This window comes from Mustela lutreola, chromosome 2, assembly GCF_030435805.1.
Source record: "Mustela lutreola isolate mMusLut2 chromosome 2, mMusLut2.pri, whole genome shotgun sequence".
Taxonomy (NCBI): domain Eukaryota; kingdom Metazoa; phylum Chordata; class Mammalia; order Carnivora; family Mustelidae; genus Mustela; species Mustela lutreola.
The window spans coordinates 214,244,674-214,268,237 of record NC_081291.1 but is presented as its reverse complement, the minus strand read 5'-3'; the positions used below and the strand labels follow the sequence as shown (position 1 = coordinate 214,268,237).

The 23,564-nt window shown below is 46.0% G+C and overlaps 1 protein-coding gene across 5 annotated transcripts in view; it reads right to left on the bottom strand.

Moving 5' to 3' along the window:
- Positions 1–23,564, bottom strand: part of ITSN1 (intersectin 1) — a 221,217-nt gene that overhangs the window by 61,285 nt on the left and 136,368 nt on the right. For 3 of the 5 annotated variants that reach the window (XR_009351206.1, XM_059164652.1, XM_059164655.1), the window contains exons 18-25: positions 22,163–22,392; positions 20,167–20,288; positions 18,485–18,499; positions 11,311–11,558; positions 8,990–9,149; positions 5,531–5,736; positions 4,670–4,752; positions 735–901 (exon numbers count right to left, since the gene is read on the bottom strand). Coding sequence is in view for 4 of the 5 variants with exons in the window: in XM_059164652.1 (XP_059020635.1) it covers positions 735–901; positions 4,670–4,752; positions 5,531–5,736; positions 8,990–9,149; positions 11,311–11,558; positions 18,485–18,499; positions 20,167–20,288; positions 22,163–22,392 (1,231 nt within the window). In the remaining variant the exon portion in view is untranslated. The remainder of the gene's footprint in view (positions 1–734; positions 902–4,669; positions 4,753–5,530; positions 5,737–8,989; positions 9,150–11,310; positions 11,559–18,484; positions 18,500–20,166; positions 20,289–22,162; positions 22,393–23,564) is intronic. The other 2 variants (XM_059164653.1, XM_059164654.1) reach the window with 2 other exon arrangements.

Genomic DNA, 23,564 nt, shown 5'->3' with positions numbered 1-23,564 from the left:
ATGACTACATTGATTTACCCTGAAATTCTCCACTAACGTGAAATGTGCCACTAAGGAACAGGCTCCCAATACTCCGGGAGGGGGGGGCACCCCACCATTTCATTAAACTTGCACCACCTCAAGACCACTTGGTACACAACTGGATTTTTAGGGCCCCGTGTCACAACAATGGAAACCATTTCTGATTTATAAGGATAACAGCATTTAGAATAAAATTCAGGGCCCCGATCAGTGGGCCTGAGGTACTAAGGTACTAGCCCAAAGTGTTATCGAGCTCTTAAACCTTACGTCTTTCTAACGTGTAGGCAAAAATATAAATTTTAGAAACTCTCTAGTGTCCCATGTTCTGGGACCCGTATCAGCACATGGGGAAATACTGCTGTGTGCCCTTCTACAGGAATCCCAGATCAGTGACCCCAAAGGCCTAATGAAACACGTTCACTCCAAATCCTCCATCAGTCACATGCGGGGACAGAGACCAATGCTGAACAGGAACCCAGTGACTCAGCCCAGCCTCCACTCGGCCCCAGGGAGTTCTTCTGCTTGTGGGAAGCCACGGCTTACCCTGCCGCACCAAATGACAAGTTCAAACAATGTCGGGTCACTCTGTGTTTGCTGTCAAGTTCCTGGAACTTAGCCAAACCCATCAAAGCGTTCCACTGACAAATGTAGTGGCTTCCCACAAAGAGAATCACCGCACAGAAAGGGAGAGGAAACAGTTAATGTGGGTTTACCTCTGAGTCCTTAAGCCTCACATAGTTAGAAGGGAAGACTCCGGACTTGTCGCCCACTGTTCCTGTCCACCAGTCACCATCTTTCTTGGTAACCAAAATCACATCCCCTTGCTGAAAGGTTAAATCGCCTTGCTCAGAACTCTCGTAAGTGTACATGGCAATAAATTCTGGTGGGGAGAAACATTGAGATACGGAGAGAGCTTGATTGTTTACAGAAAAAGCCAGACAGCTTTGCAAATGCAAGTTTATGAATAAGGAGATTCGGATAAGATCCATTCAAGAGAAAGGCTTGTCACAGATAAAACAGAATTGCAGAACACCCTGGGCTCCGAATTCCCCAATTGCACATAAACATTCAGTCACTGCAGACAGAGGCACAATTCCTGTGAAGGCCCAGCCTCGGGAACCAAAAAGGCCAACTGCACGTCTACCAACACTGAGTGCCAGGAGTGAGCTATACTTTAATGTCATGATTTCCTTTTAAGTGTAAATGGTGTTTACATTTACCAAGTAGTCGTGCTGAGCACTGACTTGGACGCCCGGACACAAGGGCTCTTCTACCCACATCAGATACCATAATTTCCACTTGAAGGGTACCAAGTCACAATTGTGGAGAAGTTTTAGATACAATATAACCTTTCTGTAAATTAAATAAGACACACTGTTCATTATTCAAGTGCCCGAGTGAAAACTTATGCCCTCTTGTGCCATATACACAGATGGCGGGGAGCTGTTAAAACACAAAAACAAAGGATACACACGATTTAGTTAAAAACGGGCATCCATTTGTCTTTCAGGGGCACAGACAGGAAGCAGGGGCTGATAAAAGTACCGTCTCCTCAATCCCAGAAAATAGCAAACCTTTCTGAACAAGTTGAAAAGCAATCTCGTTTTCTTACATTTTATTATTCACTTCTTGAAGGATGAGAACTAATGTTTTTTGTGGTCTTGCATGGGAAGGGTGTGCATTCCAGAGGAACGTTTTCTTTTTAACCGCAAAGAGCTGACTTTACTAAGGCTCGGAAAGCAAATCGTATTCTCTGGAATATCACTACACTAGGGCGGGATGAAAGATTTACAGAAAGATGAGCCTGGGTTTCTTGCTTCTACTTTTTCTCCATTTTATCCTAGGCTTTTGGGTATTTTTTTTTTAAGTAGTTTAAAAGAAAAAAAAAAACACCATTTACCTAGTCAGCAAGTACATTTTTCTGATGCATGATGTCTGCTACTGGCTAAAACTTCAGAGGGAGCCCTTAAATTCAGAGCCTAATGTTAATTAATGGGCAGAAATTTAGTATGGAGGAATCCTTTTGGCTCATTTTAAGAGCCTCTGCAGGGGGTACTAATGAAAGCTAAAACAAACAAAAAACCACAAAGCCCCCTAATGCAAGCGCTAATGTGGGCAGCTCTGCATCGTGGGAGAGCCCTCCAAGGCTGCTGCGTAAGCCGTGGTGGCAGTGACTGCTGGGGAGTGCCGAGCCCGCAGCAGACCCAAGGTCATCCAAGTATGCAGGGAGAACAGAAGCTTCTGAGTCTTGAGTCCTCCGCGCGGCTCAGGCTCACCTCTAGCTACAACTGGAAAACGGATTTCCCACACACGGAAATCAAAGTCTGGCGGTCTTGATAAGGGCATTTTTCTTTCATTACTATCTTCCTTTCCCTGGTTTCTCCGTCCTCTGACCCCTTCCTTCTGTGCTGCTGTCACGTGACCCTTAGCTCCAGTGCGGCCAGCTCAGACAGGGTCCTCGGCGGATCGGCAGATGGAGGCTTCTCCCAGTGATTCCTGCGCTGTGTGCTGCAAAGTCACTTTCTCAAAAACGGATCCAAATGTTGAAGCTACTTTCAAAATGCTTCAGGAACTTCAGAGGCCTGAACTCTGGCTGAACCTAGGACTGCAGCCTGCGATACCAAGGAGACTGAAAAGACCGTGGCTTTGCTCGCCCCAGCGTGCACACAGGCATCTTGCAGGACGGGGTGGGGACTCCGTGAGAACGGGGACATGGGAGGAGGCCCCACGGTGGCCCTCCCTCTGACCTCCCTGCGGAGACATTTACCACAGGGCACTGGCCATTCCCAAACCTACAGATCTATTCAATCTGGTGTATGGTTGACTTGAAATGTGATCGCCTTTAATGCAGTATAATAAGGGACTCATTAATATACGTCGACAGCTTTCCTCTGAACGTCAACTGCCAGGTTCTCCCACGGCCCCCTGGAAGGCCAGCCATCTCCCTCCTAGAGTTTCCTAATATTGCTGAATCACCTGGCGGTGGGTGTAATCAACGTCAGCGGGATGACAATCTCTGTTACCCGACTTTAAACGTGTGTGGTTCACCTGTGACCTCTGCGAGGCCTCAAGGGACAAGGCCTCCATACGTGTTTCCAAACCAATCAGCATTCATCGGAACCGTTCCTAGACGAGAGGGCCCGCTGTGCCGAGTGGCTCGCCGTCGACAATCCCGGAAACGAAGTAAGAAGGCAAGAGCGTCAGCGGACACTCACGGACCTCTCTCCTAAATGCCTGGCACAGCGGAGCTCCTAATCCTCTGCAGTAGCTCTCTACCCGAAGGGGCATTCACTATGCCCACCTTCCAGATAAGGAGGCGAAGGCAGGCTCACGAGTACGTGGCTGGCAGGAGAGAGCCGGGTATAAGCTTCATTGGATAAAATAATAGTGAATCTGGGCAGAACCATAAAATTTGCTTTATATAAAACTGACCACACACGGTGTGTTTAAAAAGCTTTTTGGTGCCTCGTTCTGCTAACATTAGTGGATAAAACACTCATTCAGATGACTGATGAAGCACATATAAACGGAACTCTGCTAATGTTCGTTTCAGTGGGAACGGCAAAGATCCAAAAAAATGCTGGATTTGCTTGGCAGCGATGAGGTCTCTACGGCTGTATTTATAAACTACAGACATTTCTGCTTCCAGAATTCCTTTTAGAAAAGTAACTGTGTTACCGTTGAGACTGAAGGGCCACTGCACCTTAATCCTTGCTGTTTCCCCCCGGAAACAACTGTTTTCATAATTCTTTCACAAGGCATGCTTTCCAAGGAATGCAACAACTTCATGATGGCGAAGAAACTAAATCAAACACACTATCTGCAGAGAATTTATCTGAGGAAGCCACGAAAACTTTGGACACAACCGGGTGGACCTCTGTCAGCGAGGAGCGCTGACCCGACTTCTGGTGGAAAGCCGGGCAGCTTCAGGCAGCGGTCTTCAGTTCGATGAGAACGGCCACACCGAATGCAGAGAAGACTGGAGATTTTTACCACTGGAGCCCGGATCATGTGGGTTTTGTTCATTTTAAACCCCACACCGTGCATGGGCACGGGTGATCCTCAGAATTATTTCATGAAAACAAAGCCCAGGAAATCAAGCCATTAATTATTTGTGCTGTAAATACTCAAAATGACATTTTTAGGCCTGATGTGGTTATTTACCAGGAACCGAAAAACTAAGCTTCTCTGTTTCTTTTGAGGTCAGGGAGACGGCAGAAGTCGCCGGGACAGCTTTACTCGACTGTGTCATTACAGTTTGACAACAAAACGCTGATGTAAGATCAGAGGAGAATCGGCTCTACGAGGGGAAGCAATGGCCACGATTCGGCCACAGAGATGCTCCCCAAACTGGATCCCTAGTGACGCTGATGGGCCTCTTTTAACGGTCAAAGGGCTCGTGACCAAATATCATGACAAGATTCAGTGTTTATGGTCAATGTATCTGATTCTGTTTTGAAAGTCTCCATGAAGTACTCTGCTTCGGGAAAGATCTAACTTCTCATTTTACCTCAGAGTGGGACACATCGGATGTCAATCAATGTAGTCAATTTTAGAATGAAATCCCGTCTCATTTCAAATGTTCACTGCTCATATTCCATGATCCCCAGGACCCTCCTAAGGAGCATAATTTGACTCGAGTTCTCACCTTCTCCAGAAACAGCTGGCTTGGCTGCTGGTGACGCTACTCTCTTCAGACTAGCGGGACTTTCTGAAGAACCAGAATCCATGCTGGAAGAGGTGGGAAGAGAAGGTACTTTAATTTTTATCTTCAAAGAAATGAATACAAATGACACTGATTTTTTTTTTTTTTTTAAGCTGCTTAATGTTTAAAACTCTGCCCCACCTACAGCAGAAAGAAGCCCGCTTCGCTCAGTGAAAACACAGAATGTGCAACAGATACCAGATTCTGAGCTCGCATTCTTGCTTCTCAGTACTTGCTATGTGGGGTGAGCAGCCAATGTACTGCTCTATTTGCAAGCATGGAGGACAGGTGCTTGTCCACAATTTTTGCCATTTTTCTCTCCTTGACGCTCATAATTTGTTTTGAGCACCTACGTGATCACAATAATTGAACTACTACTTTTATGTTAAAAGAGCCATGCTCTAAGGCTCCTAACAAAAGAGAGAATTCGTTTTTTCCGTTATTTCCCCAAATGTTTTGAGCCTCTAAGTCTTCATGTGTATCTGGTGTAGTACGGGGTACTACACATGGAGAGAGGCATAGTCTGCAACGAATTCACAAGAATGTTCCAGGTCTCAGAGTAGAATTCCCTCTTACAGAAGTCACTGAAAAACCAGATATGCAGCCTTCCACAACTGAAGAAAGAAAAGATCACTTATTTGTCAGAGGCTGCCTTCTGCAGGCACAGCCCCTAACTTCCGTAGTTAGAGGATCCGGAAGACAAAATTATCCTGCAACCCCAACTGTGACGCTTAACCAGTGCAAGCAATACTTTAATGCCTAACATAGTTTTCATCTAACAGAAGCAGATAAACACAAAAATACCTTGTAGATTTCCTTATGGGCCCTGAAATGAGTTTCACGTAAGACTTGGGGAACCAACCCTTCTGACCTTGAACTTCTCCAAACCACCACATGTCTTGCTGTTCCAGGACGGTGATGACATCATTTTTGTTAAAATTTAAGTGGTTGTCTTTTTTGGCTCTCCAAGGATACAGCGCTTGGGCCTGTAGTCCCTCCACCTTCTCGCCCTTGTGTGGAAACACATAAAGGACCTCTCGTTACTCCGCGATCAGTTACCAGCTCCGGTGACATCAGCCCTGGCACCAACGCCCCTTTCCAGCCAGCGCACATGGGCGCATACACAGCCACGAAGGGCCCTGCTTCAGTGTAGCATGGGGGCCGGATACGTCCCTGTGTCGTGGGAATCACTTCTTTTCAAAACAAGAGGCGAAAACCTGCCAGCCTACATTGTCTGGCCATCTCGAACACCCCCTCTAACCAAGCCAGGAGGTCATAATATGTTTTGTGGCACCGGGCCCTGTGCCTCTTCTGTCTGGTTCCACTTTAACCCCCAAGTGGCCCAGGGCACCCCTCCCACATTTCCAAAAGCATATGGACATTTGGTGGAAGACCAATATGGGAGCAGAAACGGTATGGAATCTCAAAGGATAAGGGACTGATACTGAGTTCAGGTGGACACGGAAAAATATGCCCCATGTTGGACTGTGCTCGTTTTAGCTCCTTTTTAGAGACACGGGGCATAAATGCCTCGTGATCCCCTGTGAACGTCTACATGCCAATGTGGTTTACAAAGAGGAATGAAATGCGATCTCTGGCTCCCCAAAATAATTTAGGTTAAAAGACTTTATTAACCACAAAGCACCATAAAAAAGGACAGTATGATATTCTCAGCAAAGACTTCACAATTAATGCAGGAGAAAGAGATATACACAATCATCCACAGCACTTTGCAGAATGAAATCTACCACCAATAGGCTCCAACTGTTCACTGCGGGGACACAGAACAAAGAGGAAGGAATTCTGCCTGAGGGCAACAGGGACAATGTCCCAGAGGAGGCGGCACTGGATTCGGGCCTCGAAGGGCGAGGAAGACTGTGCGAGCTAGGGCTTCGGAAGAAGGGCACTCCAGGCCGAGGGCACAGCACCGGCAAAGGCCTCAAGGCAGCGCACTGCAAAGGGTCCGGGAAGAGGAGCACAATCTTGGGGTGCGTGGAGCCTAGTTTCATGGAGGGGTGTAGAAGGAGATGTGGCTGGAAAGGCAGGGTGAGCCATTCATTATCTTTTTAAAAACCGTAACATAAAACCATTATAATATCTTAAGATAATACTAAAAAACAAGTCAACTTTCCATCATGTGTGAAAATGGACAGAAACAAAGGATAATGGCCAAAGACAGCTCATCCAGAACCAACATGTACTTGCCTTAGAAGACATTTTCCTAGCGATGCTCGATGGTGAGCACTGATGCAGATCAAACACCCCAGCAGCCATGGGGCCCACAGCTCCACCCCCATCTTCCTGGGACCTCACCCTCTTAAACCTGCAATGTCCCTCCTCTCTTCCATCCCAGCTCCACACTCTTTCAAATCCCACAGAGTCTCTGCCTCCCATTTTCCCTCCTTGGGTTCCCAGGAGCTTCCCATGGCCACAGCCCGCTGGCTTGCGGCTGTTTTGCGCTGTCCAATCCTCCAGCAGCTTCCATCCGCCCCTCTGCCACGCCACTCCCGACTGGCTGAGTCCTCACCGGCGCCTCATGAACCCTTCCCCGGAGACGCCTTCCCTGTGCCTGCCTTGTCCACCTTTCTGCAGGGACACAAATAACCCAGCCCAGGGCCAGCCGGACCCAGCCTGGCCTCAGGGTTGGAACCCCATGTGTGTCACTTACTGATTTCGTGACTTTGGACCACTGTTTCCTCTCCCTAGGCCTTGGTTTCCACACTGTAACAGAAACACTTCCTCTAAAGGGTTAAGGAAGTGGAGTGAATCTATCCACAGCTTTGCTGGGAGTAATAATGATCACAGTAGCAGCTTTTCTTTTCCCTGCTGTCTCTAACCCCAGGCTGTCAAGTGTGGCTGCAGAGAGCAGAGACAAAGTGCAGGGATGACCGGTCACACGTTCGGGTTAAATCCGGCCCCGGAGTCCCTCACTCCTCTCGGCTGATTCTGCACACTCTGCAGCCCTCAGGGCCCGCTCCCGAGAGCGCGGCCCACGGTCCCCTCTGAACTCCTTTTTCTCCTTTACCTTCCTCCAGCCTCTCCTCACCCCCCCCGTCTCCCAGAAGACGAATGCTGTCTTCTGTGCCCCGCGCACGGTTCCCACCCTCCACCATGAAGTTCTCAGTGCCTGACTCGGTGGCCCCTTCTCCCCGGTGCCCTCCCTCTGCTCTGCTCCTGTGACTTCGGGGTCACAAACGTCTCCACTCGCTCTTTGCTTCCCCAGCCCTTCGCAATCGGTTTCTCTTATCCCTTCCCACGTCACAGGTACGCTCTTCTTGCCACACTGACTGCTCTCTGCCCTGTCACCAACCCCCTTTCTGCAAACAGCGGAGCTGGGACAGAAGCAAAGGGAAGGAACCCCTCTGGGCGGGAGCTCCTCTTCCTCTCCCAGGTCGGAGAACACACACACATACACACACACACACACACACACACACACACCCCTTCTGAAGATCTCACCCATGGCCTCAGAGCTGATCCACGTTCCCACTGCCTGTCAGATGGGCCCGCGTGGTGCCCCACGTTCACCTTAAACTGAACACATCTACAACCCGGATTCTCCTTCCCACTAGAAATCATTTTCTCTTGTGCCCCCGTTTCTCTGAGGTCAAATCCTTGGCTCAATCCGTGACCGCTTTCCTTTCCTTTGGCTCCAAGAGAGTGTGACTCCGTCCTGCTTAACGGTCGCTGCTGCCCCAAGTCCTCTGCCTGCCCCACCCCAGGAAGCTGCTCCAGGTCAGACACTGTCCCCCACTCCCAACTGCCTGCCAGATGGGCATCTGCTCTGTTTGATTACCTGCAGACATTCCCTTCCTTTAACTTTACTATAGTACGTCAACCGCTGCTTTATTATATGGAGTAGTAATATTCAGAACAACTACTTTATCCCGCTCACCTATAGTCAACCAATCTTTTCCGATATATACTCACTGGTCTCCCCAGATCGACTGGCCCAAGCTTTTCCTGAAACCCACTGTCCTACTTACTCTCCTCACAGTATCCGCCGGCTGATAGGCCAGCCCGCTCCTCTACCGAATAAAATCAAGATGCTGTTCAAACACCCCTTCCTGTCAACCTGTGCAGGAGATTACCCCTCTTCGGAACTCTCCAGACTCCCTTAACGCTATTGAGAAAACATGAACCAAATTCACACTGCCACCTGACCCGGATACGTAGAAATAACACTGTCCAGATGCACTGGCCGAATGTGCTGGTACTGGGTCCAGCAGGCCAGGACTTCACACTTCCACCGACTGCCCTTACCTGGCCCAAAACAGGAGACGGAGACGAGCCAGTGGCCGTGGCTGGAGTAAATGCTGATCTCTGCCTTAGCTGGCCGGCACTTGGGACAGTGAGTGAGGGCTGGGCGGCCCACGCGTCCCAGTTGTCTGTCTCTGGCTTCTCGTTCGTGCTGGTGGGCCACCTGGAAGGAAACATAGGCCACCATGAGAAGCAAGTCCTTCCTACACGCCCGCTTCTCACCCACGGCAGACAGAGACCCACTGCACTTATGGGGCTTTCTAAATTCACAAACAAGACAGGGTGGAAAGAGGTTCCGACTCGGGGTTCAAGTCCGAGCTTCACGCCCTAGTGATGAGCCTCAGGCAAATGACAGCATCTCTCTGAATCTTCAGTCCCTCGTTGATAAAATGGGAACAATATTCTGCCACTTTGACATTTGTAAAAACAACAGTACAGCCAGCAAAAAAGAAGTTAGACAGCACCTGTGAAAACAGGCCAGCTTGGCAGCTGACACTTAATGCTCTCTGTCCCCTCCAACTCACAGCAAAATCCAGGTCACATGTCTGGCCACCAGGGTAATGACAACTGGGATCCTTATAGCTACCAGGCATGCTGGATCTCAGGGACGGCTTTAATATTGTGATTTGTATAATGTTAAATAAATATATCTGTGCGAACGCAAATCCAAACACAATTTACTCCTCACGTCTTTGAGACACAAACACATTGGAAAATCAAAATAATTCCTTTGAGGGGTGCCAGGATGGCTCAGTTGGTTAAGGGTCCGACTCTTGATTTCGGCTCAGGTCATGGTCTCACAGCCATGGGATGGAGCCCCATGCTGGGCTCTGGGCTGGGGATGGAGCTCTGCCCCTTCCTGTCTGTCTGTCTCTATTAAAAACTAAAAAATTCCTTTGTGATTCCTTATTTTGGAAAATAAGACACCCATAATAATAGCAGGAGAAGTACACACCACTCATGTATCGCAGGAGAGAGTCACAATGACTGGACCACAGCAAAATGAAATCTTAGAAAACAAAGTATTTGTCTTCTATGTTAGTCTTCATTTTAAAAAAGGGTCAGAACTTGGGGCGCCTGGGTGGCTCAGTGGGTTAAAGCCTCTGCCTTCAGCTCAGGTCATGATCCTAGGGTCCTGGGATTGAGCCCCACATGGGGCTCTCTGCTCAGCAGGGAGCCTGCTTCCTCCTCTCTCTCTCTCTCTGCCTGCCTCTCTGCCTACTTGTGATCTCTGTCAAATAAATAAAATCTTTAAAAAAATAACAATTAAAAAGGCAGACTACTTTTCAGCAGAGGCTAGATAGGGAGGACCTTTCTTAGCATCTGCAACCTCTTGTATGAAAATAAGAGTATGAAAAACTTGCTGTTCCTTCCATCCTTCCCTCCACTTTCTCTGCCCGTGGTCACCACACTTTTCTCCCGTCTGAGCCATCTGATCTTTCTCTAGCTTTATGTCTTGACTCCTGGCCTTCCATCTGTTTCTTTTCAAAGATGATTAGACTTAGAAAAAAAAAAAAATTAAGTAAGCTACTTCTTACTCAAATCACTCCTGCTTGACTGCTTGTCTAAAACACTTTTACAGGATGCCTGGGTGGCTCAGTTGGTTACGCGTCTGCTTCCAGCTCGGGTCATGATCTCAGGGTCCTCGGATGGAGCCCTGCGTCAGGCTCCCTGCTCATGAGTCTGCTGTTTCTCCCTGCTGCTCTGCCTACTTGTGCTCTCTATCTCCCTGTCAATAAATAAAATATTTTTTAAAAAGAGTAAAAAATAAATATTATTCGACAACTGCACACATAGATGACGGTCCTCTATATGTAAGCGTGGACAGCAGTTTCCTCCATCATTTCAAACCTCTGCTTACACGCAGTTTCTAAGGCCATTTCCCAATGACCCAGGGCACCGCCCAACACGTGTGTACCAGCCTGATGACAGAGAACAGAGCAAAGCTTTGAAGGAAACCGCTTTCTATCCTGTTTAAAACCATGTGACAATTCAATTTCTGTTTCTAACCAGCAAAAAAAGGGCTGGTTACAGGCAGGAAATGACTCTGTGCTGACCACCCTGGGTGTCAGATTAGGAAATGGCATTTCTCCGTTCCTTCCCCCCGAAGGAGAGCTGCAGACCAGCTCCGAGCGTGGTGAGACGAGCGGCCTGATGTCGCGTGTGCCCGGACGGCTCACTGCGGGGCGCTGACCGCATCACACCCAGTCCACGAGCAGAGGGATCGGGGAACGGGGTAACGGAATAAGCCCGCTCCTCTGCGCAGAAGTACAGCCCCAAACTGTGACAACAATGGAAAGAAGACTGAGCGAGCCTACACGTACGTGGAGCTGAAGTCAGCCCAGTTGTTGGGGGTCGTGGAGGGCTCCGGAGCGGTCACTGCCACAGGAGCTGGGGGCTCGCGCACGGCCAGCGCGGGGGTGGGGGCGGAGGTCGGGTCAGGCCCGGGTTTGACTGGAGCGGGAACCTCGTTTTCTGGGATTTTCTCTGCATAGTTTGCAGGGAACCATCCTGTCTTTCCTTTTAGTTCTCCTCCAAGCCAGCCCGGTTCTCCAGTTTGGCTCTCATCCACCTGCAGGAAAAGTCACAAAGTTTAACCGCCCTGGAGCTCAATCAGCCCCTGAAGACACCAGGCGCTCTCCCGGGACCAGGGACCAAGCCCCAAGCCTCCCACCCCAGCGGACGGACACCCCGCACGGATGCCTCCTCACCCTCTTATCCTCTCTATGTCTGGGAAAACAGTCTCTAAACATGAACTCTGAACAAACAGTATGTGCTGTGATGCAAGTTCTCCTTCTTTCTTTCTTTTTTTTAAAATGCCCTCCCCACTTTCCTAGCAATGGCAGTTATGATAAAGTGACTCAAGCCCTCAGGCACATAGTTGAAATTCTTAGTTACCCTGAATTGGAAAGTGATGTGACCGACTTCATCACCCGGGAGGTCATGGAATTATTAAGAAATAATTTGACTTGGGCTTATGATTTAAAGCTGAAGCCAAAGGGTGCCATCAACATTAACCGGTACTCTAAAAATCTCTTAATAACTAAGTGGTATCTGTTGAGTACAGCGATGAGAAAGATGAAAACACCATCTTAGAGATCTTAGATTTCTTCCACGGGAAGAAAAGATGCTGTTAACCCACCTAAAAGCTCTTTAATTTCCTCATCATATATCTAATTTATTGAATACGAGTTTATTCATGGCAACAGCCAATTTTATTAAGGTCCTGTGTTTTTCTTTTATTTAAGTTTAATGTCATAAAAGTGCACGTGAGAATACAGAATTCTGCTGTTTAAAACTCTCACAGATGTTATTTTATTAAGTGCTTTTAATGTTTGCATTTTAATTCTAACCTAAAAGGATCCTTCCCAATCACCAGGATGGTTCTACCTATCTTTATGAGTTACCCCCACTATTTTATGAGCAACAGGAGAATGACTTTAGAGGAAAATTAGGCTCACTGTTAGAAAACTGTTTTCATTACTGTATCAAATAAGGGTCTATCAAAGACCTTATCTTATTTTTCTCCCTTATTATATACTGTCCGAGGAGGTAAAACATTGGATACTTCAAAAGACATTAATGTTGCTTTTGAGAAATCATAGAAATGAGTAGGCAGAATCTTAACAATGATTTTGGAAAAACAGAAAAAATACCAGTCTTCTAACTCATGCAAATACACAGGAAAAATAAATAAGTAAATAAAAAAAAAAATAAAGCCCCAAACTACAAAACCAAACATCTACCACCTGTATTCAGTGCAGAGTCGGTGCAACGTTTATTAGCATACTTGAATTTTAAACATGCTTGGGATGGGCCAGAAAAAGTCGAATTACATAGCTTACAACTTAGCTCTACAATTTACCTATAAAACTTCCAGTGAGCAGGAGATGCTGGCACTCTGCTCCACCTTAAGGAACCCTTACTGTCTGGGGTAAAAGCAATTTTTTAAAACTGAGCACGTTCCAAGGACTTCCCCAAGATAAAGAGCAATACTGCTTCGGAGGTTCTATTTTTGGCTTTACAGTTCTGATAGTCTTGCTAACGCTTACATCAGATGTGAACACATTAGCCACTTCTCATTCAAGTCCCCCGTACTGTTTTGTGCTTACGTTTCTTTTTCAGGGCAGCCCCAACTGTTTCTCTAGATGAAGATTTGAGATGACATTTTTTTCCCCCACTTGGATTTTATGTGAAATGCAAATGGCTAAACGCCTTTCCTTCTTCATTTTTATTTATTGGTGATACTATGACATACTTAAAACATCGCCACAGCTCTGCAATGGAAACAGCTGTTTCGAGGCCAGATTGTGCTGGGGAATCCCCCAACTCCTGGGCAGGTTCAACAATAGTCAAGCTCCCAACCCCCTCCACCTCTCGTTCTAAGACCAAGGTGATGTCAGGCAGGAGTGAGTGAGGAAGGAACGAGAGCCTGACACAGGGACTTAGCCTCAGACGGCGAAGGGTAATGGTTAAGAGAAGAGCTCTGCTGTTAGATTACCCCAATTTCAACACTGGTTCTACCATTTATTAACCAGGTGACTATGGGCAACTCACTATCTCTTGGTGTCTCAAGTTCATCTGTCACATGGAGATAGCAGTACCTGTATCATTATGGTGCCTATGAGAATTGTGAAATATTGAAAATGCTGCTTGGCATGAGAGAAGTGTTTAATGATAGAGTTTTAAAAGCCAGAATTCTCCCTTTGTCCCGCTCTCAGCCTGTACTGAAGCGCTCTCCTTTGGGCTTCGGTCCCATTCTAAGAGCCTAGTCTTTACCTTCACTGTAAGGAACCATCCCTGGTTTTCTGTACGGGGCACTCTCTGCTCTAGGAACTTGCCTGGAACCCCAGGCCCTCTCGGTTTGCCTTTTTGCCAGCAGCAACCGTTTAGGGGCTGGAGTTCAATCCTGGATCATGGCCCATCTGGAACTGCTACTCATCTGTCCAAGCAGTAGGACCTTCTCAAAGGTCTGCTGCTTTACTCAATTATATTCTGCTTTACTCAATTATATTCTGTGTGTTACTGTCATTCCCTTGACACAAAAGGTCTTATCTGCTTCACAGGACTTTTAGGACCGACATCAGGAATTGGATGTGAAGTCCCATGGGCAGGTCTAGCTTGTACCCCAAGTAGCTGATCACACCCAGCCCTGTTCTGTTCTGCATACTTAGGAAGCAGACATGGTGCCACATCAGCCTTTTATCTGTGCCAACAAGAGTTCCCCCATCCTTCAGGGTAATGATGAGATCAGTTTTTCCCTTTTAACCAAGGAAATACACCGGTCAACTTTGACAGAACAATAGTTTTAATTAGCCTGATTTGTTTTTAAAGGAATCCATCAATTTTAATGTATAACTTAATTTTAAGATTCAGAGGATATAAGAAAAATTTACTCTTAACATTAACTACTCAGAAAAAGCACAACGGTTCTCATATGAAAAGGAGAAGTATTTCTTCCTGGATTTGGGAAACTCAACCCAAAATGCCAACCCAATGGTGGAAAAACAGTACATATGATTAGAACAGAGCAAGAGTTAGGCATACAGATTTTGCAACAGGGCTGGTTGTAATGTGGAGTTAAATGGACATCAAGTAGATACATCTACTGGGGGCTCTAAGTCAGGGCGATCGGAAATAGTAACAAGACTGGTCTTAATACACTTTCACTTAAGCTGCCCCACTGTAACACCTCAAAGCATTTGGGGTCATTCTAGTGGAACATCATCAAAAAGGGAAACACAACCCCAGATAACTGCGAACATATCTTGAATGTTACCAATCTATTCTACAGGATGTTAATATCCACTGTTTGCAGCAGGGGTTGGATTCAACAGTCAAATGCACACAGCTATGAGGTTCAAGTACATATGGCTGAAGCCCAATACTACTGTCTTTTCTCAACGTTTATATGCTTCGTGGCTGCCAGATTCATCAGGCAGCATATTTCTGAAATCTCTGACCTTGTCGCAAAGTAGGGAAAGAGAAAGTCCCTCTCCCTTCGCAAGCAGGACACAGAAGGAGGACAGCAAGGAGATGTAAACTGTGCCGACTCAGAGCAGCTGGTGGGGCTGCCTGGGATGTGCGGAGCAGCACGGGGAGCAGCAAATGGTTCCTGCATTTGCCAGCCTGGAAATACACGGTCTTCCCAAAACTTTCGGTTTAGAGTATTAAAATTGGGGGTACCTGGGTGGCTCAGTGGGTTAAAGCCTCTGTCTTTGGCTCAGGCCATGATCCCAGGGTCCTGGGATGGAGCCCCACAACAGGCTCTCTGCTCAGTGGGGAGCCTGCTCCTCTCTCTCTCTCTCTCTGCCTGCCTCTCTGCCTACTTGTGATCTCTGTCAAATTGAAAAAAAAAAAAAAAAAGGAATATTAAAATTGTTTTCTGAAGCTCTAATTTAGAGGTCATCAGATCTTTCTTCTGTAGGAACTACTCAACTCTGCCCTTGCAACACAAAAGCAGCTGAGGGTAATATGCAAATGAGCGGGTCCAGCTGTGTTCCAATAAAACTTTATTATGAAATGGGCAGGGGGCCGCATTTGGCCCACTCCTGGAATCGGGAGTGGACTCATCCCTCCAAACAGTGATGATACAATGGCCAATTGTTACTAAACAAGCCAACCTCAGATGTAAAGGTTATGGAAGTCGAAGGAAGGCAGGAAAGAAAAGATACTATTATTTTAAAAAATCTCCCTCAAGAGAAAACAAGGAAAAACAGTGAGTTTAATGTTACAGGAATAAGACCAAATTAAAAGATAATCTTCAGAATGAACTCGACTGGTTGATGGCTGACAACCACTAAAGAAGTATCCCTTTTGGGGATATTTCTAAGAGGGTATGTTTCAGAAATGACTGAGAATTAGTCTTGACAGGAAAAATGCATTAGGTTAGAGTGGCGGTTCCCAAAAGTGACAGTCAGCCTAACAGAACCACCTGGAGGAGATTCTGAATCCTGTATACAGAGTAAAGTTCCCAGAGTCTCTGGCGGTGAGCTCTGGAATGCTTACTTCTTCTAAGCTTCCTGACCAGTTCTAATGTCCTCCTCAGCCCTACACCACCCAGACCTGCTGAGTTATCATCAGCCTGTGCCCTTAAGACAAAGGTCAACAAAAGGGCAGTGAGCAAAGGCCTTCTAAATTTTTTTTTTTAAAGTAAGCTCTACACCCAACATGGCGCTTGAACTCATGACCCTGAGATCGAGAGTTGCATGTTCTCCCAACTGAGCCAGCCAAGAGCCCCTCTTCTAATTTCTAATGCTATTCCAATACATCACGGATGTCAAATTTGATCTATCTGCCCTCCAAGTACCCGGACCTCCGGATCAGAAGACAGGCCATCAGTGTTCACAGTATCTAAGTTCTAGCTGTCAAACTCAAGGTCAAATTAGGAAGTTTCCATTAGGAAGTTCTTCCCTGAGCACATCAGTCCATTCTGATTCCTTTCCTCTTTCCTAGCAGAGCTAGCAAGCATTCACTGAGAACTTCATCAAATACTGGCTTTTTCATGTGTTTCTCCCAACTTTTCTACGAAGATTTTAAACATATGAATGGTAGACATCATCTTATATTTATTTCTATTATAAACAATATTTAGAACAGGACTACAGACAAGATACCACTTTAGTTTTTTAGTCAACTGTGGAAAAAAATATTTTTGGAGAAAACTGGACTGACAGTTAAGATTTTTTAAAACCTCCCTCCAAGATTGCCGACATTAAAAAAGGAAAGGTTAGACTTCTGAAATCTAACAGGATAGTCAACTAATTTATAGTTTGAGAAATCAAAGAATCTGATGATTATGCCCACAAAAATAAGTTAAATCCTGATTAGTCAAGCAAGAGATTGATAATAATGTTCTAATACGTATTTTCATGATCATGTTTCTTAACCTCAAACTTCAGGGAATAAAAAAATTGTTACTATCACATGTCAGTTTCCATGTTTTTATTTTGTGCTGATCCTTAACCTCACGAAGACAATACAGTTGGATGCCATCTGGGGTATAATGCTGCACTGTGCAGTAGAAGACACGGCTGCTGTCCCCTCAGCAAACCAGTAAATTATGTCTAGCTGTGTAATTTCATCCTTCATGACATATTTGGGACGTCTGAGATAAAGCAAACACCATTCCCGACCTGGGTACTCCTCCTCTATTATACTTGTCAAAGCTGGATTTACTTTCAGTGTTCCAGTGTTCCATTAAAAATTATAAATGTTAGTACGTTTGTAAATATGAAAATAATATAAAAGTACAAAAAATTAAACACAAAGCCCCTCTTTACCGCCAAGCAGTAGTCAATGTTCACGGTTTCAGGCTTGTATTTCAAGAATTGAACCACACACACAGAAACATTCACATATATACACACACACAGATTTTTATTTAACCAAAATGCAATTATACTGTTCATATTCTTTTGTTTTTGTTGTTTTATTTACTGGCGAGCTTATCTGTATATGTAGATTATGTAATTTTTTTTTTTACATCGTAAATCTTCCTGCTTAGCTGTATCATAATTTATCTAAACCACTCTCTTACTTATATGGAGCTATTCCTTTTTTGTTTTTACCAACAACACTGCAGTGAACATTTGTCTACCCATGTATTTGTGCATGTGCCGAAAAACCGTCTAGAGGAGGGAGACTAGCAGAATTTCTGGGTGAAGGGGAATGAGAATTTTAAATCTGAACGGGTATTATCAAACTGCTTTTCAAATAGCTTAGTCAACTCATACAACCATGCTGACAGCGTGTATTTCATCTAGTTTCCTGCACTCTTGACAGAGCTGGCTATTATGAAACCTCTAAACTTGCTCAGGTGGGAAATGAAAAATGCTATCTGCTTTTTCTTTTTTACCTTGCATTTCCTGATGCAATGAGGAAATGAGATAAAGACTTTCTGTATATTTTTAAAATCAATATACTCTTCTTCATGTGTGAATATCTCTTCATATCCTTGGACAAGTTTTGTAAGTTTTGGGTTTCTTTCGTATTAATTTTTAGTCTTTATATAATGTGGATGTATTTTGCAATATGCAAGTTTTAATTTTTTTATATTGTCAAAACTGCCCATTTTTACCATTTATGGCTTCTGGTTTTAACTCAGAGAGGTATTTCGTTGCCAGGAAATTATTCCCATATTCTCCTTTAAAAAAAAAAAAAAATTTTTTTTAAAGAAATTTAACTTTTAAATTTAAACTACCTGGAACTTATTTTTGTCTGTAGCCTGAGATGGAGACTTAACCTTATAATTTGCCAAATACACAGCATTCGGGTTAGTCCTCAAACGGAATCTAGTGAAGAGAAATTCAGTACACAAACTTTTATACCTCCTTTTTTTTTGTAAAGCAAAACCTACTACACAAACTTAAAACATATTTGTACCACCACGACAACACCCAAAGATATGTGTACTTACACATTACATAGAATTAAAGTGATTTAAAAGAAGAAAACATTTAATAAGATGCAGACTTCCTGACAGTTACACAGACTTACCCATTCCCCTTTAACCTCCACCAGGAAAGCAAAGGTTTGAAAGCAAGGCAAAATATGTTTAATGAAATGTTTTATTTTTACAACACATCTAAATTCTATTCATCTAGTCAAGCTGGTGGTTAGCCAACTTGAGGAAAAATATCCGTGTAATAAGACTATGTTTCCAAAATATAGCAACATTTTCTCATTAAAGTACAAATCATCTAGAGCACTTCCTTACTGTAACATCTGTAACACTTCCTGATCTCAAGAAGCGAGCACCCTACTTTTCTGTACCTTGTGTTGCAACAAAATCCAGTTTCAAAAACCTAAGGCTCTTTTTTTGTTTTAGTGTAAAGAAACAACTTTGTAACGAGGTCCTCTCTGATGTCACATTGTCCTTTCATAAGGTTTACAGTCTTAGTATGGTATTTTTATATATTTTAACAATTCGTAGGCTTTATTTTATTTAATTAATTTTTCCCCCCAATTTGTAGGCTTTAAAAGCCGCACCATTTCAAAGACAAGGCAGCACGAGTAAAGCTGCTTCGGACTAAGAAAACACAGCGTGGGAAAGAGTCAGGGCTGAACAAGATGCTTGCGATGCCGTCCATGTGCTCAGAGCGCCCTGCCCACGCCACAGAACCTAGCAGTAATTTCTGTAACAAGTGAGTGATGCTGCCACTCAGGCCTTCACACAAGTCCATGATAATTTGAGAAAAAAAACTGTCAGAAATGAAGGGGAGATAGGACTGAGATCTCTGAAGACCAAACACACTGTTCTTTCTATATATTTTGGCTCAGGAAGGATCACAGGGTCGCCACACAGAGGTCTGATGTATACATGCAAGATGAACGTGTGAGTAACAGTGCAATGACCTGGGCGTTACCCTTCTACTTCAAAGACACCTACTACTGGCACCACAAGCCCGTCTATCTCCCTCGGCATTCTTTTGCAATCTGGAACCATCCTCATGTTTAAACAAACAAAAAATGCCAACAGTAATGCAAAGTTTGACCGCTTTTGTGGCTCTTTCTTCTGAGGCTATGAACCAGATGGAAGAACTATTGTTTTCTTGCAGAAAATAATTTAGGTCAACCACGTGGCTTTACTATTTCTCAAACTGGTACTATCGTCTCAGTTACAATCACACGATTCAATTTAACTATTAGTATAATTCAAGGAAATGAACTATGACAAAGCAAAATTCTGAACTCTTTCATGTGCTCATTTATGGGGTAAGACGGCAGATTAACGGTATGTGATTCATGACTCCTCACACAATTCGAAGATCTCACAATTAAAGGGGCAAAAAGATGCACTGATCTAAAGATACAAAAGTTCTCACTGGCAATTGTGAAGGTGATGATAAAGCATTTTGCATTTAGAACTATTTCTTAAAGACTATTCATAGTATTTAAGTAGGAATCTCAACTCTGAAATTATCAGACCTTTACAGATTTAAAAACACGCTAAGGCTATGATAAGAACCCATTTTCTTTAACACCTCTATTCAAGTGATGCTAGGATACATTTCTACACATCATCTTTCGTTCTAGTAGGAAAGGAAGATGGAGCCCATACTTCAAGAACTCTGGATTTCACACTTGGCGACAACTTCACGCTGTCAAATAAAGTGCAAGAGGAGAACAGATGCTAATCATCAACAGAAAAATCACACTCTGACTGGAGTCTTTCTTACCATTACTATGTCTCCAGGCTGGATCGTGATCTCATCGTGACTTCTGGATTCGAAGGGATAGAGTGCTCGGTAATACACCACCTTTACGTTCTCCTGTGCAGAAATGGTAAGTGGGCCTTTTTCTATTTACAAAACAGTGGGGAGAAGGGAACAAAAATAAAGCATTACACGGAACACGTATGCATGACAACAAGCCAAACAGCCGACCCTGCTATTGACCTTAGCATCTGAACCCTTTCCGTCTATTCAAGGAATTTCTGAAGCACAGACTTCGTGCCAAAGGAGAGCCAAATCTGATGTTGGCAGCTCGAATCCATCAGAGTTCACTGGCTGCCGCTCCCTGGACAGAGGCCATCCCAGTGCTGAACGCAGTGAGGCTGTCTTGGGTCCTGGCTGAGGCTCTGGAAGGGCACATCTGGGAAGCATCAGGACCCCTCTCCCCTACCCAGGGCGCCGAGTACAATGCAGCGGTTAGAATGAGAGAAAATGAAGCAGCCAAGAAGAAAACTCCTCTGGCAGGAAGCAAAGCCCAACTTTCCACATCAGAAGACTTGGAAATGTTGATTATCTTTGGCCGCTAAAGCAATCACATAAAATGTTAAGTGCTGACTTTGCCAACAATGGTTATTATCGATCAATTCCAGGGAAGTAAGCCCTCCTCCACATCTCCCAGGGCTGGGGAAACAAGCCCAATGGCAGACCTTATGTGAAAACAGTTTAGATCTTAAGTAAAATTATTAGAAAAAGTCATGCAAGCATAAGACAGTGTGACTTCTGATTCACTCAATAGTACCTAATCACAGCCCTCTGAACTGTTTTGCCCTAGAAATGAAGATGTTTGGCCACACATCTATTTTCTCTGAAAAGCAGTGAGGGGAAGGTGTTATCTTCATGCAGTCCGGAACTAGAAGAGGCGCCACATTTCCCACTGACCACGGGAAGAAGAAATCCTCATTTTATATAGTAGGAGGAAACATACGGAATTTAAATGAATTGCCTAAGATTGAGGGCGGGTGGAATTATTTCTCACGTCCAAGAAAGTATTGAAACATAAATTGTTGGCCAGCCTTTCTCCCTGGACTGCAGGCATCTGGATGTGGGGTGCAACTCTGAACCCCACTCCCATATCTGAACAGTGTGCTTCCTTTTCTTTTTGTACACCAACACAAAGCATGCCCATAATGGAACAAATAAAATCGGTATCATGTGCCATACAAAGGAAAAGGCGGTCACTTTCTTCAGCTGAGTGCTACCGCCAGAGCCGCGCGAGAATCTCAAACATACATACTAGGTTACACGTGATGTAAGAGATACTGGGGACACCTGGGTGGCTCAGTTGGTTAAGCCACTGCCTTTGGCTTGGGTCATGATCCCAGAATCCTGGGATCGAGCCCGGGATCGGGCTCCCTGCCTCTCGGGGAGCCTGCTTCTCCCTCTCACTCTGCCTGCCACTCCTCCTGCTTGTGCTCTTTCTCTCTGTGTCAAATAAATAAATAAAATCTTTTAAAAAAAGAAAGATACTGTTTCTAACCACTTAAAAGGCTTTCATTTATCATGACTGAAAGAGGCAACTTTTGATCGAAGAGAAAAAAAAAGTCCTAGTTTTCAAAAGGTCAGAAGCGTGGCTGCATGCGGCATCGGCTGACGACAGGGACAGTGGAAGGAAGGGGGAAAGGGGCCACTTCCCGTGCCCGGAACAGCTCCGTAATCCCCAGAGCAGAAGAGCGAACCGGAGAAGCACCAGGTTCTTTCCGACCCGGAATACGGATTCCGGGATGGGGCTCGGGGAGGAAACTCGGGCCGCTTTGGTCGGCAAAGGCTCTGGATGCCGGCTTCAGAGGGACCAGAGGCGGGGCGCGCCAGGAGCCCTGGGCAAGCGACCCGCGCTGCGCCCGCCTCTGTGCAAGGAGCGCGGACCCGCCTGCGAGCCGCGGCGCTTCCTGGCGACCCCAGCAGAGGGAGCGTCTCTGCGAGAATGGCTTTTGGCCCCGACTACCTGTGGAGGACCAGGGCGCCTGGACAGCGGGCTTGGCCGGCTCCGGGTGCGGGTGGAAGAGCCGGCTCGTCTTGTCTTGCGCGTCAGGCTTGCTTTTCTCCTCCCCGTCCTTCTTCTTGACACTCTCCTCCCTGCGCGGTTTCTCCTCCTCGTGGCTCTTCCGCGGCCGCGGGTGGTCGTCGTCCGGCTGCGCATGCTCCGTCCACGGCTTGTCCCGCTCCGGCGCTCGCCTGCGAACACAGCACGCGGTTACGCCGGAAGCTCGCGCCGCGCCTGCGCTCGGCCGCGGAAGAGGCTCCCGGGAGCGAGCGGGGCTCCCCGTGGAGCGGACACGGTGCCTCAGGAGGGTCGCTCGGAACCCGTGAGACGGAGGCTCTTGGGCCTCGGCCTCTGAGGGAGCTGAGGAAGTCACGGGACTCGGGAAAGCACAGGAAGGAGATTCCTGATGTATCTGACCAAGTGGCTGGAGACTGACAGCGACTTCTCGACGGGAACCCTGGCATGTCCCTGCACAAAGCTCTCTCACACACACAACAAACGAAGGCGAGAGAGCGGCCCCCCGCGAACACACACGTAGCTCCCCAGAACTGAGGGCAGATGCAACAGATTCCATCGAACCCTTCAGGCAGTAGCCATCCCGTTACTCAGTCTCCGTCTCCGGCATTTTCCCGAACCGGAAAACTGTGTGTGTGTCCACCTGCGGGCGTGAAGGGACACGTGCAATGAACAGATCGTCTAGGCCCTGAGGTCCAAGACGACCTCGACCTGAAGCCCACAGGACAGGACCAGGGATGGGTTTGGTTTTTTCTCTCTCACTGCACAATCGGCTACAAAATCAGAAAACTCACATGCAAAAGGAAGCAATATCCTCATACAGCTCCCTGTACGAGCTCCATGAGCCTTCACACATGGGGAGCAGGTCCTATTAACGTCCCCATTTTTACACGGGAGCAAAATGAGGCAGAGATGTGGAAACGCTTGTCCAAGGTCACACGGCCACACCTGCCTGGGGCTCAACCCCAGGCAGCTCGGTTCCAGGCTCTACACCCTGAACTGCTATCCTATGGCATGGCCAAGGCACAGAGGCCATCCGCTGGAATTAGGGAACTGCTAGAGGAACATAATATAAACAAGGAAAGCTTGTATTCCCCATTTAAAAAATATATTTAGGGGCGTCTGGGTGGCTCAATGGGTTAAAACCTATGCCTTCAGCTCAGGTCATGATCCCAGGGTCCTGGGATCGAGCCCCGCATCAGGCTCTCTGCTCAGCAGGAAGCCCGTTTCCCTTCCGTCTCTCTCTGCCTGCCTCTCTGCCTACTTGCGATCTCTGTCTGGCAAATAAATAAATAAAATCTTTAAAAAATATATACATATATTTATTTCTACTATGTATGCATGTGAA